We start from the raw sequence: 19,364 nt of genomic DNA on the forward strand, positions 1-19,364 counted from the left end.
ATATTATGCAAACTTCAAAATATCTATTTATTGAAAGGGATGAACAGCCTAGAAAGTGGCATATTTCTGACCTGCTCCTGACAATATTGATCTCTGAGCAAATTCTAAGAAATGACTTTGAGAAAACAGCTTCTTTCCTCAGTTACACTGGAGGGCTTCACTTCCTGCAAGCTTTGCTTAGAAGTATAATAAACAGAGAAGCCTGGAGCACAGACGTGTGTCTCTTCCTTCGGACAGCACTTCTGAGACCCCTGGCTGGACCTAGGACAACAACAGCAGACTCAGCACACTGCTGCCCTTCAGCCGTGGGGATCAGGACAGGGAGTGCTAAATCTCTCTTGAAGGCTCTTCTCCAAAAGAAGCCCTCTGGTTCAGGATGACATCCATAAAAAATATTGGACAAAAAAAAAAAATTTACTTTCATGGAGATACTAATACAGCAAACAAAACGGCACCCTCAGCTTTCTGCCTAAGTGAATATGGAATGAAATGGATGGTGTCCCAGTTAAACAGGGCAAATTTATGTTCTTAACAGCTAATGAAGGAAAATCCATGGAGTTAGTAGAGTAAGCTGCATCCACTTGAAGTGCAAAGCTAGGGACAGTTAAGAGTATCATTCACCCCTTTTCCCAGCTTTGAGTCTAGCTCTGCTGAATCCTGCTTATCTCCAACAGAAATTTATTTAAACTGGTGGGGATTTTACAAGTTCCTTTTGTAGCCTGCTCAGGTGCTCAATCACACTTTAGAATGATTTTCAAATATTAAACCCAAGTATTTGCTGCAAATCAAATTTTTCCTAATGCTGGGGACACAGAACAATTATTTAACATCCTCTTTGGAGCAAATTTTCATGTACTGAAAACTGCTACTATGTTCCCTCTCTATTTTCTCTTCCTAAACAACAAAACCAGTTCTTTTCAAGCTCTCTGCACTGGCCATGTCTTCTGCTCCTCTGCAGTGGTATCTAATCTATTTCCCATCCAACACTACCAGGACCAAAACCATCAAATGGACAATCTAGTCCACTCACCCTTCTGGACAACTTGATCTTGTACGACCAGAAGTTTATTCCACAACTTGCCTTCTAAGTTTGGAAGCTCCCTCTGTGCTTGCATTTAAATGTCCACCCAGGCACAGAGCTGCATGGCCAGCACTACAGTTTTCCAGGGTGGTGAGGACTGAGAAGCCCAGCCTCTTGATCTGAATGACTTCCCAAGTATGGGAGACCTGCCTCTGCTCAGCCCAGACAAGAGGCAGCCTACAAGGGCTACAGTGAATGAGATCCTCCTGGTTAAGCAAACTACTGTTCAAATAGGACTAGAAACAGTGTGCAGGCAGAGAGAGGCTATGCATGGAGTCTGACTCCTGCTCGGTGGCAGTGAGAGCTCAGCTGATGTCCTCAGAGTATTTCCTGACATTTGCTTGCATTTTGTATTAGATTGTCCCATTAAGAAAAGGCCAAAAATGTTCTACAGGAAATCAAAATGCATCTTCTCTGCTATCCTCCAGGTCAATTATTCTCTCTAAGAATGAAACTTCGATTACTTTGACTTGATTTGTTCTTGATGAATCCATGCTGGCCATTTTTTAGTTATTTTCCTGTAGGCATTTACCATTATTTATCTGAACATTTATTCCACAATCGTTCCCAGAATTCAAATTAAACTGATTTCAGAATTACATTTTTTCTGTTCTTTCTAAGAGTAGGCATTACCTTTACACTTTACACTAACTCTTCTATACCTCACCTGACTGTTTTTAATGACAATCTTTCAAGGTTCAGAAATTGCATATCTATTTACTAAGCGAAATATGGCAGATGCTAGGACATCCTGCTGATTTTAATTTACATCAGCAATCTAAGAATTCTTTAAGACTCTCCATGTTTTCCCTGTGCTTGTTATCCTCCTCCAGCTTTGATTAAGAGATTATATTTATCAGCCTTTCCTCATAGTTAATACTCTTGTGAAGATTGAAAAAGACATCTCTAAACAGATCAATCTTTTCCACTACCTATATAGCAAGATCCATGCTTACAAAATCGTTTTCAGCTACCAGAACGTAAGAATAAAGCCCCTAAGCATGACTTAACCTCCTCACTTTGCCTCTCCTACCATGATTTCCACAAGTGCTTTCACAATCCTATAAGACGAGAAAAAAGAGATTCAAAGTCTCCTTCAAACGTTGACAGAGTGCTTTTACTTCTGTTCATAACAGGAAATGGGGACCAGGAAAAGCCATATAGGAAGTATTAAAAGTGGAAAATAAGTGTGATATTTTCAGTGTTGAATCATGCTTTTTTGTCTTTTAAACATGTATAGTTTGAACTGTCCCACTACTAAAACATGGGTTCAGCTGCAGGATCATAAGTTCAGCTGAAGTGTGAAATGTATTGTGCCCAGGTAGTCTCTTCTAGGACCACATAGAAATGTTCTCTTGCTGTACCCCAAATCATCGGGAACTCCGTCTGTGGTGAGTATGATACACGCAGCGAGGCAGAGGGCTCTGCTTCATGGAAACCACATGAAACCTGCCAACAGACTCTGTCTCCACCCTGACGGTTGCATCCATCTCTTTCTATCCTCCTTCTTCTGAGACTGGATTGAGCAACCCAGAGCTCCCAGCATCTCAGTGGCTGCGCTGGATGAGAAAATGCCTTTCTCCCTTACATCCCAAGCCAGAGGTCCTCAAAGTGTCCAATATAAGCCCCTGAAGTGCATTAGTACAAACTCCGTACTGGAAAGTCACCTCTGCCATGATACCCAACAGCATCTACCATTATGGATGTCCTAGGAGCCCACCAGAAGCAAGCAGTGGACAAAACCCAATGACAACACTATTTACATCACGTTCCTCTTGGCTATCAATTCATGACCTATTTTCCAGTATTTCATTTTAGGAGGAGAAATGCCAGAGAGATTATTAATGACAGATCTATCATCATTAATACTCTTGGCAGCTGCAACACAAGAACACTGCGAACACAACTGAATTGGACCAGTAAAACCTTCTATATGTTCTGGTTCTTCAAAAACAAATAACAGATATTGTCATGTTTTTTGCTTTTTTTGTTTGTTTTTGAATGAGAATACCAGATCTTGAAAGGGTAGCAACATTTAAAATAAATAAGAAAATCACTAATTGGGAAGGTAAGAAACAAGCTTTTGCCTACAAAAGCTTTACAAATTCCTTCTTATCCCTATGGAGAAGGTTAAATATGGACCAGGCAGCTGAAATCTCTTCCTTTCATTTTCCCTTCCCCCAGCATGAACAAAACCTTCCCAGAGGCCCCAGTAGGATGTCCACCATATAAAATACCTAATTCCTGCTGTGTTGTCATAATGGAATTTAGGATCACAGACTTCCTCTTCCTCCCTACAGGAAGCAGGTGAAGTTGGGAGAGAGAGACCCGAATCCTCTTCCATATTCAGTGATACTGACAAAGGAAGGACAATGTAGTCTTTACCATCCTGTAGAATGCAGTGAAAAAATACAAAAAATAAATAGGCTACAGAGACACACAGACATAAACAGACACATGCATGTACATGGAGAATGCATCAGCCCAACAGTGTGGGTGTTTTATTAAACTGTGAACAGTATACCACCTCTGCAGGAGCAGCTACATTAAAAGAAAGAAGCTTAATAAGAACCACTTTCAAGTAGTTTTGAATTTTAAAAAAATAGATTTTTATATGATCTACTGTAACATAATGTATAAACTGGACTTTTTATTGACATCTTTGAAAAAATAGAAGTAGATTTTGATAATGTTTGAGTCCCAATGCCACAAAGAAAATGAACCTGATGTTTTAGAGGGGCAGTGTAATTTGCATCATCACTGATAGGCTAGAAAGGGAGAGTTTGTCTAATAGGGGAGCACACAGCCAAATAAATCCTCCTTCATTCAGTGGGCTCACATCTATTGCCCCGGCCTTGTCCACTTCTGTAGTAACTGAAGAGGAAGCCACAAGATGGAGAGCCTGAAAGGGAAGCCCATGTACCCACCTGGTCGCAGTGGGCTCTTTTACTGGAATGCCTGCACACAGGTCATGCCTTAATACATTAATTTGCGTGGAGCTGCTCACAGGCAATGAAGTTTTTGTATCCTTGTTTTCCAGGATAGCCATTAAAAGCATTGCAGCCCACAACCTCACATACACGAAGATAACCATCTTTGGCACAGTAAGATCAACAGGAGCTACCTGCTGGAATGCGTCTGCAGCATGCAGAGAAATCAGCAGCAGAGCAGGGAACTGAGCCTGTGCCAACAACTCCCCAGCAAAGACAGCAGTAGTGTCATGGGAAGGCTTACTGGCAGGGCGGAGTGACCTGTGGTTACCACAACACAGCCTCCGGGATCTTTACACTGCAAGTCACTCTCTGCTAGTCGGAGACCCAGCTGGTGGTCAGTAATGGGAGCGCTAGAAGAAGCCCAGCTCCGTGACAGCTCCAGCAGACAGTACCCAACTATGGAATGCTGTGGTGGCTGGCAGAACAGGACAGATTCAGCTGGTGGTTTTAGCAACCAGAGAATACAGTTCACGTACCTGACGGACGTTGGCTTGCAGTAAATTCCCCAGGTGCTCCACGAGCTCTGAAAAAGTTGGTCTCTGCTTAGGATCTCCATGCCAGCAATCCAACATTGTTTGGTACCTAGAACAACAAAACCAATTAAAATACCAGCATAAAGAAAACAGCACCTATTGCTTGCTCCTGCACCTGCTAGTAGTGTGGGGTAAAGGTGGGCAGCTGGAAGAACAGTTTCTCACATTTCTGGTGTTGTATAATCTGGTGCTCTCATTCTCGTTCCTTCTTTCAGTCTTCTGCAAAATTCTTCATCAATTTTCACTCCAGGGTACGGTGATGCACCTAAAATGAAAGCAACGGTAATTTTAATGCATTAGACTCTTAAATTTTGGGATTAATTTTCAAGCAAATAACTTGTTATGGTTTGTGTTAATAAGGCAATTCGGTGTATTTGGATGTGTAAACAATTTATACTTATGATGGAAACAGCAACTGATTGAGTAAATGAGGCACATCATCACGTACTGAAATTGCATGAAGAAGCATTTCAAGCCTACGTTCCTACATTTGCATTTTGAAGAAAATTTTGGTGTTTTATTTTGATGGAGGAAATATATAGGAATTTTTCAAGAAGTAAAAAGAAAATGCAACAGAGGATCCAAGAACACTTTGACTGTTTTCTTCAGACTCTTTTGTTTAGAGATGGTTCAGTAAAATTAAAGTGACTCACCTAACGAAAATATTTCCCACAGCAGAACTCCAAAGGACCATACATCACTCTGAATGGTATACACTCTATCAAAAATGGTTTCTGGTGCCATCCATTTTAGGGGTAGTCTGGCCTAAAAGCATTTTCATAAACAAAATGGTATCACAGTTTAGCAAAACACTGAGTTTCCACAAACTTCTTTAAGGGAAAAAAAGAAAAAAGAAGTCCTTATTTCATATTAATTCTCTATCAAACCGATAATCTGAAACTTACATCTCCTTTCCTGACGTAATCTGGGTCTTTGTAGATGTCTCGAGCCAAGCCAAAATCACAGATTTTGACCACATTATTGTCTGACAAGAGGATATTACGAGCAGCCAGGTCCCTGTGGATGCACTGCAAAGAGAAGTAAACAACATCATATGCTGCCTGTGGTCACAGCTCTGTCCACAGGGCTGATCTCTTTCACATATGTGCTCTCCTACCCTCAAAGGCCAGATAATTCTTAAAACCTTTTAAGAAAAAGAAACCTCAGCATCAACAGTTGCTGATTTTAAGTGCTTTTTTGATGGTCACAACTGATTTGGCTCAGGGAGACTTGTGTTCTCAAGTCCAAACATACATCTGTTTATCCACTGTGCAGAGAGGACCTTTGAAGTTAGCTAATTAATTATCCTAAGAAGCTGACACAAAACAGCTGATCTGATTACCTTTAGATTTACTTAGGTTCACTCAAATCTGTGTACTCCACTATTTCTCTGAAAAACACCACACTAAAATGCTGACTTGATTCCAACACAAACTAATCTTTACTACAGAGAAAGAAGTCCACATCTCTACCTATGCAGAACAACAGCTTAGTTAACAACCAAACAGTTCAAAACTCAAGCCTCAATAGCCTGAAGTAAAAAAATCAGGCTCTGAAAGTGGCTACAGGTTTGCTTCTAGTATGGACTGAAACTGCAGATTCTGGAAGAAGGTATTTTTACATATGCACATCAATCAAGATGTATGAAAGGCAGACAAGAGCATGTTTTTAGAAAAAGACTCTGAAGTCTGCTCTTGAACACCTAGCCTGCACTCTAGAGCAGTGTTGTATTTCCTGCTTCTATTTTCTTTTCCCATTTCTAAGTATTTTTTGTTTCTATACAGCTGCAGGCAATTCCTCACTCTTGCTGGAATTGTCATCCTTTGAAATATGTGCTCTACATATTTAGGCTCAAACCACAGAAAAATACTTCTAGAAGGCCAAAATGCAAGTGAGGTGCTGTTGACTGCCAGGGTGTCTTCTGCAAGAGATTATCCAAGAAGTTTCATAGCTGAGTATCGTCTCTCCTCACATTGCCCCTCCAATCCCAGTGCACAAGGTACAAGAAACTTTTTGCTCCTCAGAGAAAAATCTTTTATTCTCATTTGGCTCCTGTTACCAGGGATTTGTCCCTAATTCCCTTAACTGTCCTTAGAAGTCAGCTCCCCTCCTCCAACCACTTAACCATTCTTCTGTGAAGTGGTGGCCCATAAACCTTATACAGATCACTAACATTTGTGTCAATAAATGCACACGCTGTTTCACTCTGTAGCATGAATGATTTGGGTATGTCTTAGAGCAAAAAGAAAATGTTGCGGGTGACTGCTAGTCCAAAGATGAACATGCTGTTTCCTTCTATAGACCTACAGCATTACTTCCTACAGTCAAATAAATAACATGCCACTCTTCCTGAGAAGTTCCTTACTTTGCGTGAAGCCAAGAACTCCATTCCCCTTGCCACCTGGAAGCTATAACAGATGAGGTCCTCCATGGTCAAAGGGTTCTTGCAAAGGTCTTCAGGACCAGCTGCAAAGAATCAGATGACAGTCAAACATGCCCTTTGTCACTGATTTCACCAATAACTGCTGTTAGGTAAAAGTCCATGTGAACCTTATGCCACACTGGACTGGAAGAGCAAATCAAGCACTTTTTTTGGCTGTATAATTATCACTAACAACCCATTTTACATCAAACTAGTCCTGTGTAAAATAAATTTTGAGATGATGGGCTATACCCTAGGCCTCCTTGCTTATTTCCAGAGTTCCCACCAGAGGAAAGATTTGCAAAACAATCCCAAAAGCAAAACAACTGAAACCCAGCTCTCAAGTCCCTAGGACAGTAAAGCTTTCTGTGGTTTCAGTTGAACTTAGAAACGAAGGAGAGGGAGGCCCCACCTAGTCTTTATGAGGAAAGAATGTGCCATAGGGAGAAAGACTTCAATTCAGCAAAAAGCCCTGCTAATTTAGTGTAGAAGAACCCTAACCTCATCCTCTAGTAACCTGGAGGAATAATGTACTCAAATATCCAAAGATACCTAGGCATTTAGTTCATGCTGAAATAAACAACTCTTTGCTCAGCTCCTCATTTTAAGCAGGCATCTACCAAGAACTACAGCACTGGTGGCTAAAACCTTAACCTAAAGGCTGCTTCAGGTAACATCCCAGCTCAGAGGGTGAATGTTTACACCAGGGAGTACTGGAAAGGGACCATGATGGTGTGGAAATGTATGTGTGACATTACCTATTGGATTGCATTGAAACTGCAAGATCATTCTCCCTGTTCACATACTGATGATGATGTCACCCTAGGTGAAATTAGCAGCCTCTGAAATGGCAGCACTGAGCATTTTGTGCTGCATCTGCCAAAGGAGGACACGGCAAATGTATCAGTGAAACCACTGCAGAGGATATGTGCATCCTGGGGAGGCTTTGAATGAGCGGATAATTCAGGCTTCCTGTTCCTGACAGACCACCTGGGCCGAGGGAAGGCAAAGCAAGCTCTCTGCTAACAAGCAGTGAAGCAAATAGCATTTCACAGTATTTAACTTCTGGGTAAACTTTAAGGAAATTCAGTTAGCACCCTGGTGCATCCCTCTCTGCACTGCCTTTGGAGTTTGTGCTCTGTGATTTTACCGGAAGATATAGGGGCATTAAACACACACATCTCCAAAAGGCTTCACACTAAAAACAGACCCTTTTCAGACAGGACATTATCTGGGACTGGGCTGAGGGGTTTGGGATCCTGATCTAGATAATCCATAGCTCAGGAACTTTGGTCAACCAGAGAATAGCCTGCACATAGCTTTGAGGGAGCTTCGGAAATCACAGAGTCCCCAATGTCCCTCATCAGCCCCACCAATGACACATGTTCCAACACCAGGAGAAGACATATCCTACCATCCTCCTCTTCCACGTCACTCAGGGACCGCTCCTCCACAAATCCAGAGCTTGCTGAGCTCTGGCTGCTTGTGATGCTGTCCAACCGTCGCTTCAGGTCAGAAGAGACATCACCAACGTAGTTCTCTTTCCCCTGCCGAAATCTGGCACATTTGGTCTAGAAATATGAGGGGAGGGTGAGAAAAATCAGAAGCTGAAAGCATGCCAGAAGCTTCTACTGGAGAGGCAGTGGTGCTCCCTATGGTCTGTGCCAAGGTGACCAGGGAAGGCAGGGACAGCAACCCAGTGAAGGCATGATCAGCTGCTCTGCTCCAAGCCAGCGCTGGTTGGGGCACCAGGCCGGTGCACTGACAGTACCAGCAAAACCCAACCCATGGCCATGCAGGTTCACCAGCTGGAGCACCCTCTGCCACTCCACAGCACAACTTTTGCCTGCTTTCACCACGTCCCAGCCAAACCCAGCAACATCTCCACATGCTGGGGACTAAATGCCCACTTAGGAGCTGGTCTCCTCAGTCTCTGGTGCCCCCCACCTGTGAAACAAACATGGATGGATGCTGCCAAACCCTCTCATACACTCCAGCCTCTCCGTACTGCTATGGCTTTACCTCCTGCTGCTGCAAAGAGCCTCCTGCTAAACCTCTACCTTGGCCAAAACTCTAACAGCCATCTGACTTATTTCCTTCTTCCCCTAAGCCACTGCATGCCTCTAGGGAGGAATTCAGCCCCAGAGGCGTCTTCCAAAACATTTTCATTTTCTCCATTGCTTTGGTTTGGTGATTTTTTTCCCTGGCAGAGCTGTTTTTTACCATTGCCAAATCCCATTCCTGCCGCTTGTGTAAGCAAGGGTCAGCACCCTCAAGAAACCCTGTCTCTTCCTTCAAGGCCTTTCAGATATTTGTTTATCTTTTTACCTCACAAGAAGACGCAGTGAGCTGCCTTTGCCAATACAAAATAGTAAACAATGTCTCCAAGGATAAAGAAAAATAACCCCCTGGAGAACCAACAAGCAGTGGGAAGAAGCTCTGATCTAAACACAGCAGCTGCATGAAGATTCAAGTCTACCAACATGGCAGAGCACAGCCCAGAGGCCTCCCTCTTAGCTGTGGGTGGAAAAGGGTTGGGTCCCCAGGGTGACCCTGAGTGCTGGGTACACACAGCCAAGTTCTTCAGACAGCAATCTGACCCTCAGAGGGCATGGATCCTCCAGAGGGATCCTCTAAAGAAATAATACTCCTCCCAGAGCTACCCAGAAATGAGTTTGAAAATGCTGGTCTTCATCCTCCCCCTTCTTTCAAATCAGGGTGCAGAGGGGGTGCTGTGATGGAGCTCCTGTTTGCAAAGGACTTGGGAGTTGAAAAGCTGAATGTAAGCTCATGAGTTACATCAATTATACAAAACTATTAACAGCAAAAGAAATGTATAGCCTCGTTCAGCAACGAGCCAAGGGAACAGATAATCACGTGATAGTAGATACCTATGGATATCTGATGGATATATACACTAAAAAAGGAGTGCAGTTATTTAAGGTGGTCTGGAGCTTAACTACGAAAGGAAAAAATTCAGGCTGATAATCAGAAAAAACTTCCTGAAAGATATGGCCAAGTGTAGAACAGTCTGCCAAAGGAAATAGTGGAAGCCCAGTTCCTTTGCACATTTTAAGCTAACAATAACAAAACAGCTACATTGCAGGGGCCAGGGGAAAGACTAGATGACCTCTGATGTCTTTGCCATCTCTCATTCCCATGAGAAGTACACTAAGACGTTCAGCGTCCCCAAGGATTGCTGCTTCAGCCTGCACTAGAAGAAGAAACATTGTGTGTGGAAAAAACCCCACCAAACCAAACATGCTACTGTTAACCTTGACTCCTTACCTTGTAGGGGACAAATTCACTCCTCTTGCTCCGTAGGTAAGCTGACAAATTTCCGAACTTGCAATATTCCACAATCACCATGAGTGGGCCTGTACAACGCATAAAGCAATTCATTAGACCATTAATATCCCACCTTATCTCACAGCACAACTTCCAGCTAGAAACACATACAGTTCAAAGAGTATTCTGACAGCCAAAGGTTTTAAAAAATATCAGTAATAAAAAAAAATAAAATCTAATCAAAACACTGAAATTATTCATTTTTCTTCTGTTTAAGGGAAGAAAACAAAGCACATAATTTTGAAAATCACAGGCTTAGTTTCATATGCCAGAAAGTATAGTGGTGTGCTTATACTTGAAGCACCAATAACAGCCCAAGTTAATTGACATTGTAAGGATGCGACATAAATATTTGAATGAACTTAAGTGCAATTAACCTCTGCAATAAAATACACACATGATTATCCATGCACTTTTCTACAGGCAGTTAAAGTACTAAAAATTTAAAACTGGAATCTTGATTTCAGACATAGATGCTTTAATGTACAATCTAAATGTGGTATTTCATGTTCAAATTTACTTCATACAGGCATATGCTGTGGTGAAAAATTTCCATCCTAGGTTTCACATACTGTCCATTTCTATTTTATTATGGAATAAACAAGGAAATAAATATTTATGGATTATGTTTCCTTCAACTACTGACTTCTGTCATGGAACTTTACAAATTAAATTTTCATCCCATTGTAAGCCAACAAGTTAGTGTCCCTGAAAAATTATTACTGAGTTACTTTACACTGAATTTCTTCCAAATTAATTTGTAGCACTAGATTTGCTAAACAAAACATCTGTCCCTGATTATAAAGTGAAATAGGTTCATCCACCCAGAGCTGGACTCCAAATTGAAATCTCCCCTCCTACACACACACAGAGGCACCAACAGCCCATCTAAAGACAGAAAGGGGAAGTCCCAGCTTGCAGTCATGCTGTAGCTGGTGACAAGACTAAGAGTAACTGGTTAAATCTGGTGTTAGACTCAGCTCTGAAGTCTGTTACACATGGGCTGTCCACTATAAAGATATATCTCAAGTACAGAAAAGCAAAGTGAGAGAACAACTAAGGGATGGAGCTGCATGGCCCTTATTCCACCTTTATTTCACCTCTGGCCTGCTCACTCTTATCAGATTTTTTTTTTTTAAGAAAGAACTACTCTTTCCAATCCTCAATTTGAATTTTAATTGCCTATGCAGCAGAAACGGAAGAAATAGGGTTTTTATTAGCACCTCCTCACCCACTAAGAAGTTACTCACCTCCCGGCTTTGTGCAGGCTCCAAGTAAATTGACAACATTGAGATGATGGCCAATATGAATGAGTATCTTCAGCTCTGACATAAGTGCTCTGTGCTCACTATGGGTTGCCCCTTCTGCAGAGGTAAAGCAACGCAGGTCAGGAGCATCATAGACAGAAAGGTTTTTCCCTCCTACCCATTCTCTTCTGGTATTTATCCAGCCTATCATGTGAGGAGCCTTGTTGGCTGGTAGGCTGTGTCAGCAATGCCAGTACAGCACAGGGTGGAATACAGCCCCTAGCTGCTGGCAGCCCCATTTCGCTGCCCTATTACATGTTCTTTAGAAACAATGTGTCTGGGAACCACACATTTCAACTTTCCTGTGGCAAATGTGAGGCAGTATAGTATGATTTAAAGTGAGGAGAAAGCTATTCCAAATTACAACTCAGTTTGGAGCGTGCCTAAGCCATTGTCTTGAGACTTGCAGAAAACTTCCCACGAGGATGCATAAGGCAAAAATGGACATGTGCAAATTGATTGCAGGAGCAACTTTATGTTCTGGACCTAAGTGGAATTATAAAAGCAGTGGCTAGGAAACCACTATTGCTCCAGTTATCAGTGAGGGAAAGGCACATACTTTCTCTAATCATTGCTTCATGATAACACCTGTTAAACTAAACTTTTACAACAATGGGTACAATAGTTATAGTGTTGACAAATATCCCTATATTGTATATTCAAGTTGAAGTTATTATTTTTACCTTTAAGCATTTTGACTGCCACTGTTTTGCAGGTAGCAGTTTTGTCAATCCCAAACGCATCTGCTTCTATGACCTGGCCAAAAGCTCCACGTCCAAGAGGTTTACCTTGAAGTGAGAACACAAACATATTCTCTTGGCACAGCAGGCAAAAGTTGTAGAATAAAAAGCAACTCCAAAATGAGTTAATGAAGCAGAAATTAACAGAGGACTTGAAATGTAGACAGGATGCACCACATCCTATGGGAACACAGAGCCCACTTAGGGATCACGCAGCAGAGCAGTCCCGTGGTGAGCCAGGACCCAAAACACCCTCCAGCATAGTGCTGGCTGCAGCATCACTAATGGCTTATGCAATGAAAACTCACCTAGCTTTAGCCGATCTCTGGGAAACTCCCACTTGCTGGCATCATATGGGAGCCTCTCACAGTGCTCATCTATAGGAACTTCATCCGGATCCATGATGATTGACAAGTAGCCAGTCTTCATGTCCCCTCCGTTGGCCTGGAAAATGGTATTAGTTGCAGTTGCACAGTTTTTTGCTAGCAACGTGCAGGCAAAATGCCATTTTCTCACTTTAGAGTATTTCATTAGTTCCCAGAAATGCCAGGCTACCATTTCCCTACACCATGTCATCATGAGTGTGATCATTGTTAATTACTTGCACTTTTCTTTTCTCGCTCTCTCTTTTTGTTTTTTTAATAAACAGAACCAGATGAAACATTTTTCTCTTGCAAGGGCCTGTTCAATTAAAAACAAATTTCTGCACTCCTGGTTCCAGGAAAGAATGTTATGGCATGAAGAGAAAAAATGTGTCTGTTGATTTAAGAACAATGGAAAGAAGCAACACAAAAGGCCTCAAGTCAGCTCTCATTTGTCATGCAAGACCAGTGCTGATAGGACAGTATGAGAATTTTTTCATTACCCGCTTAACGGTCCGGAGGATGATTACGAGAAGCAACCAGAAGAACATGGCAATCACTGCAGTGCCAACGAGGATAATGAGCTCCAGATTTGTTTTCTCTTCAGCGCCTGGGAAGAAATAAATGAATATTTGAGTGATAGTTGGAAGCATATTTGTTTTGTTCATTCATTAAAGTAAAGAACAGAGCTCCTTGTTCTGAAGGTTCATTTTAAAAGTGCAACATAGAGCAAGGAAACGAAATCCAAACAAAACAAAAAGCTTGGGGGGTTATGTTGGAATATTACAGTTCCATGTTGCTTTACACACCATCCAATTTCTCAGCATCAACTTTGTTCCGAGGACAGTGTCTGAACCTTTGACAAATATAAAAAAAGTAAAATTCACATTTTGGAAAGAAATAATTGTTTTAGAATACCAAAAACTAATTACTCTTTCTTTAGAAAGATACCCCCATCATATAGAAAAACACCCCCATCATATAGAAAATAAAGAGCTGTGAGAATGACCCAGGGAACAATCTCTCTCTTGTCTCTTGACATCATTCATCTGGGCCATGAAAAATGTGGATCTACAAGAACCCATGATAATAAGGTCTTATTTACAACGTTCCTTTTCCCGTAAAATAGTGGCCAGCAGATACCACTTGAACATCTTTTAGTGCACAGAGGCAGCTCTCTTCTTCAGCTCCTGTTTGCCACATCATGCTCCTGTATTTCATCCTTTGCACCACAGAGATTTTCCCACACAGTAGCACACTCCATTGCATGACCCCAATGAGCTGCACTAAAAACTTCTTGGAGTGAAACAGTATGTCTCACACAGATTTCAAATTTCTACAGACGTGCCCCAGCCATATTTACCACATCAGCTGAGATCTACATCGATATCATCTGCAGATAATTTCCACCCCATGTAAACATTTGCCCAACATCTAAATATCCTAAAGGGACCTATGAGGATAACATGATATTGCTTTAATTACCTTAATGGAACAGATCAGACAACCACCTTGACTGTAAAGACAGAGGTTTGTGAAGGGTTCAGTGACTAAAGTATGCAAATGTACTAATACCAAGAGCAAGGAGCTTTTAGTTTCAGGCTTCTTGTTGCAACTTTTGAAAGTCCATCGTGGTCCCAGCTACCCACATTGCAGACTAACCTCTTGCTAGGATTTATTGTTTGTCATTGCAACTTGTATTTTGGTGTGCCACAACAGGACTGGAACAAGTGAGAGATGGGTCTCACAAATGCTGCTTTCAGAGTGTGATGGACCAAAGCTGGAGTCCCCTAACTCAAAATCACTACCTGTTTCAATGAAATGGGACAGCAATCACAACAGACTGCAAAAACTCTTCACTATGTTTTTCTTAGATGCTGTGAGAACAATGACATAATTTTGAAAGGTACAACATCCTATGCTAAAAAAAATAGTATGTCATTTATGTTACCTAGACAACAGAGATGCCCCAGGATAGCTGCATGTTTATGTAGCTCTGTTGTATGGGTTTGCATGTAATATAGATTGGCAGAGTTTTCTTTGCAAAAAAAGTAAGATAGATGCAGTTTTTGTTGAAAAGCTCTAAACAGCATAGTGGAGAAGAAAGCATCAACCTCAACAGCTGGTTTATGACAGCTATGACAGCACCAAATTTGAGCTTGTTAGGAACGGTCAGGACTTTTCACAAATTTCATAGCGTATTTTTAGATCTCCCATCAGGATAGCCAGTATTATGCACAATCTGGAAAGAAGCTAACACCAACCTTCCACTGAAAAAAAAGCCACTGCTTTACTGCATCCGAGGACATTGCATGCAAGGCAGGTGTATAGCCCTCCATCTTCTTTCCTCACTCGACGGATGGTTAGTGTTTTGTTCCCATCTTTCAAAACAATACCTGGAAAAAAATTATGGTTCTTAATTTTGCTATTTTTATGCTAATTTTTGTTAAGAATTCAAAATGAAACTTTCATGGTGAAAATCAGCAGTCAGTCCCATGAAAGAAAGCATTTTAATGACAATAGCAAGGCAGCAATCCTCACCTGAATCTTCCACAAGGGTCTCGTTATTTTTAAACCACGTGATGCTTGGAGGAGGAATGCCATTCACTGCACATGACACTTCTATAGTTTCACCAATGTTTGTTGTTTGATTTTCCAGATTTCCAACAAGTGTGGGTGCTATGGGCTCTGTTGATTTGAAAATACAGTAAAATTACTGATTATTAATAAAAAGATCAATTAGTAGCCATTCATGTCCCAGTAACAAAGTATCAGATCCTTTTATTACACCAAGAGCCACAGCATTCATGTTAAGATCATAGCTCAACTTCCACATGACATGAAAGGATTAATATAGCCAAGAAAATTTCAACAGTATTGATATAAATTGCTTTAGCTGATTTAATTTGTAAATCAGCTCAGGCTGCTGAGGGAAGAGGGAATACTTGAGAAATTGCTTCCCTCACATTTCTACGTCCAGGGTCGTTATGAGAGGCTTGACACTCTTAGTCCATTAAACATCCATTCAAGATGGGCCATGAACATGTATAAGTATTTTCCTGAATCTGCCTAATCAACCTAGACATCTAGGTCCCAAAGCAAAGTCATCACTATTTTTGTGAAATCTGACTGATTATCAGCTTGCATTGCTTGTGCCTGAATACCAGTATCACTTATGGCAGTTTTAAATTATAGGCACTGCTTCAGACTCGAGAGACAGCCACACAAAGCAACAGCATTAATGCTATGAATACACATGTGCATATACAGCTACAGAGAAAAATGTGTTCTGAAAAGTAGAGTTGAGAAGTTACTGAGCTAAACACATTACCTCAGCAGGAGCCAAACACTTCTCCTTGCACAGTACAGTGGCTCAGTCAGTGTTTCCTCACTGGCATTAATGAAAGAGTCCCTGCTGCCTGGACAAGCCCCAGAAGTGTGTGTTACAACAACTGGTTTAAATCTATTTAACACACTGAGTGCACCATTAACCAAACACATGCAAAGCCTGAACACACCAAAAACTGCCACTACTGCAATGATTTTCATACACAACCACTCATTTTGCTTCAGAGTAAGAGATTAGTACCTTGAACAGTAAGGTGCTTCACCAGGCAGTGCTGTGTCTTAGCCTTTTTGTCCTGAGCAATGCAAACATAGTCCCCTCCATCTTGCAGGGAGATGTTACGAAGGATGAGCTCCAAGGTGATGTTTTCACCATTGGTATTTGAAACTGTCTCATTCAGCTTCTGGAGAGCATTGAGGTTCTTGCAAACAGGCATGGGCAGCCCTCCAAAGGGAGTCTGTGAAACGTGAGCACTGAGTTTGTACCATGATAGCTTCTCAAAGGTGAATTTGTCTGCTGTGCATCGCAAGGACATGTTATCCTTCTCTGTCAGTTGATTCTGAGGCTGGAGATTAATTTCAAGACCCCCTGCAAGTTAAAAAAGTAAAAGAAATTCCTATTTGATTCTGCATTTTGTGGCTAACATTAACTTGAAAAAGTAATTTTGGAAATACAGATATTGTCATCCTATCTGGTTAGAAATAAGGAAAAGAAACACTGAAAAAGAGCAATCAAATCAATCAGTCATTTAACCAATCAATTATCTAAGGAGTACAATCTCATTAAAAGCAATATATTTCAAATGGATCAAATGAAAGACTGTGTAACGAATACAGTTGCTTTTCCTGTAGAAACTTACAGCAACCTAAGATGGTTCTCAGCACTATCTTATAGTTAATTTTAAAATTTGGATTAAAATAAAATTTTGGCGTGTGAATATGGGGACCGATTGTTAAGGAGACAGAAGCTCTTTGCCACAGGTTTTGAAAATGTTAGTCTTAGCTCTTACAGTATGTCTTTATTCATTTTGTGACATTACCATATTTTCTCTGTAGCTCTTTTAAGTGACTGTAAAAGCTTAAAAGTAGTCACTCTTGGGAGAACAGCGCCCATCTTGCATCACCTTCACTGGCCCGCCACTCCACTGATACTAGCAGAACTAATCACTTGGCTGAAATTAGTGGCAACTTTAAAGGCTGCCTAAAGAAAACCTTAGGTAAACCTAAAATCCAAAAGAATTAAAGGATTTCATAAAGGACGGGAATCAGATAACAGCACTGAAGTGCCTTTCACTAGCAAACAGACAAAATAACATTAATTTAACATGGCTGTCCTTGGCAGGGTGCACTTACTGGTCACATGGAAGGAGATCACTCTCTCACTTGACCCAGCCCTGTTCGTAGCCATACATCTGTACAAAGCAGATACATTTGCTGCTTGAATCACGAGGGTGCTCACAGTCTACGAAAGAACAATCAAGCAATTTCATACCACATCAGTGCTGAAGTAACACCCAACCACCTCAACAGCTCAGCAAAGGGCTCTGCAGATATCTGCACAACCGAAAATCCCTCCAAAGCACAAGTCCATGGCATGGTAGAAGCACAGTCCCCTTCTGAAGTTTACATTTTTGTCCTTAACTGTGTAACAACCAGCTAAAAGGAAACGGGAAGAAGCAGAAGGTGGACTTTGGTATACGTGTTAAAAAATATTGTACACACAATTTTTTCTGCTTTTCAGTCTCTTCAGCTTCTAATTACAGTTAATTGGCAAGATTAACTCATCTAACTTCAGACCACTAAAAGGTAGTTACTGAAATCTAAGTCAGTTATATTCCTCCATGAAGACTCTCTTCAGATCAGTGTTCAAAGGACCTGAAAGTGTGTATCTGCCCCTTGGCTTCAGCAGGAGCTTGCCTGGCTAGCTAAGAGTAGATCCCTGAGCTTAACAATAGGTGAAAAGAGTCTCATCTCTAGTGATGTATTTCCAGATATGTGGACTGCCTGAACAGGGTTAATCATCCCCAGCCAAGTGAAAAGAAACTCTGCTCACCTTTGTTTTCCCAGCAATAGTAACGACCCGGTGCTTAATTTCAACCTGATTCCCACCCTTTCTCTCTGAGATCACTTTCCATTTCTTGCATGCATATGGATTGCCTCCTGAGCGAACCTTCCTGAAATGTAAGTAGACACATATGCATTAGATAAGAGGAATATTTGCCCTTCAAGAGAGTGATTTTGGGTTCTCCTTAAAATATGCAGGTATCTATGAGTCAGATGCATCACTGGCCACAGCTTGCATCTGTGAGGGAAGCATATGCTTCTGGAAGTATTTCTATTAAATTTCACCCTATAACCTCCTGACACCTTCATGCTCTTCAAAGTAAAGGACCCCCAAGCCTAAAGGTGAATTTCCTAATTAATCTGCCTGTGTCAGCTCAGTCGGGATGGTTGGAGGAAAGCAGCTATTCTGGGAACAAACCTCCATTCATAAATGGATGATCCAAGTTGATTTAGTTCAAAGGAAGACAGAGAGACATAGAAATTACTGAACTCCCTACAAGAATTTCTTGAGGACAGTAGCTATTGTGTAGGAAGCAACCAGGCACCAAAGGAAGAAACTAGTGGAATCATTTTAAAAACAACAACAGGAAAGAAGAATGCTTTTTTTTTTGTCCCTGGCCTTTTTTTTTTTAAAGGAAATCTGGGCTTATGGCAGGCCCAGATAAGGGAAGCTGCGTGAATCTCAGTCAGGCACTCTCTCTATCATTCCCCAACATCAATCAGTGCACTTCCTCTGAGATACACTTTCACACAGATAAAGAGCACCATCACACTCAGCACTTGAGCACAAGAAAAAAAACACCACAAGGACGCGTAATTAGCATAAACAGCAAATTTCCTCTGTTTGGGATGGAGTTTTGGGCCTGCAGCCCACAGGGGGATCTGAGGGAAGGGCATGTGAACAGCTGCATTTGAAACCCCGTGCAAGTCGAGATGCCCTTCAAGAGAGCCCGACAGCAACATGCCAGCACTGCTGGATCCTCTCTGCGGGTGGCCCTCGCCTCTGCCAACAACGACCTTGGCAGAGCCTGCCTGCAGCAATCTGCAAATTAAGTACAACAATCTTTTCTTCACTGGCCATTGGGTTTGCACTCAGTAATGAGCCTGGATGAGGGAGGCACCAAACAAACCCCAACCCAACACAAACATCCCTTAAGATCTACATAAGC

The 19,364-nt window shown here is 41.6% G+C and overlaps 1 protein-coding gene across 1 annotated transcript in view; it reads right to left on the reverse strand.

The window, feature by feature from the left end:
• KDR (kinase insert domain receptor) overlaps positions 1-19,364 on the reverse strand; it is a 30,626-nt gene that overhangs the window by 2,891 nt on the left and 8,371 nt on the right. The window contains exons 11-27 of the mRNA XM_048304433.1: positions 18,185-18,305; positions 17,485-17,593; positions 16,376-16,720; positions 15,328-15,474; positions 15,051-15,182; positions 13,290-13,396; positions 12,733-12,868; positions 12,368-12,472; positions 11,628-11,741; positions 10,318-10,406; positions 8,444-8,600; positions 6,973-7,073; positions 5,513-5,635; positions 5,261-5,372; positions 4,773-4,872; positions 4,551-4,656; positions 3,319-3,470 (exon numbers count right to left, since the gene is read on the reverse strand). Of these exons, the coding sequence (XP_048160390.1) occupies positions 3,319-3,470; positions 4,551-4,656; positions 4,773-4,872; positions 5,261-5,372; positions 5,513-5,635; positions 6,973-7,073; positions 8,444-8,600; positions 10,318-10,406; positions 11,628-11,741; positions 12,368-12,472; positions 12,733-12,868; positions 13,290-13,396; positions 15,051-15,182; positions 15,328-15,474; positions 16,376-16,720; positions 17,485-17,593; positions 18,185-18,305 (2,256 nt within the window). The remainder of the gene's footprint in view (positions 1-3,318; positions 3,471-4,550; positions 4,657-4,772; positions 4,873-5,260; positions 5,373-5,512; positions 5,636-6,972; positions 7,074-8,443; positions 8,601-10,317; positions 10,407-11,627; positions 11,742-12,367; positions 12,473-12,732; positions 12,869-13,289; positions 13,397-15,050; positions 15,183-15,327; positions 15,475-16,375; positions 16,721-17,484; positions 17,594-18,184; positions 18,306-19,364) is intronic.

Source organism: Corvus hawaiiensis, chromosome 5 (genome assembly GCF_020740725.1).
Source record: "Corvus hawaiiensis isolate bCorHaw1 chromosome 5, bCorHaw1.pri.cur, whole genome shotgun sequence".
In the NCBI taxonomy this organism is placed as follows: Eukaryota; Metazoa; Chordata; class Aves; order Passeriformes; family Corvidae; genus Corvus; species Corvus hawaiiensis.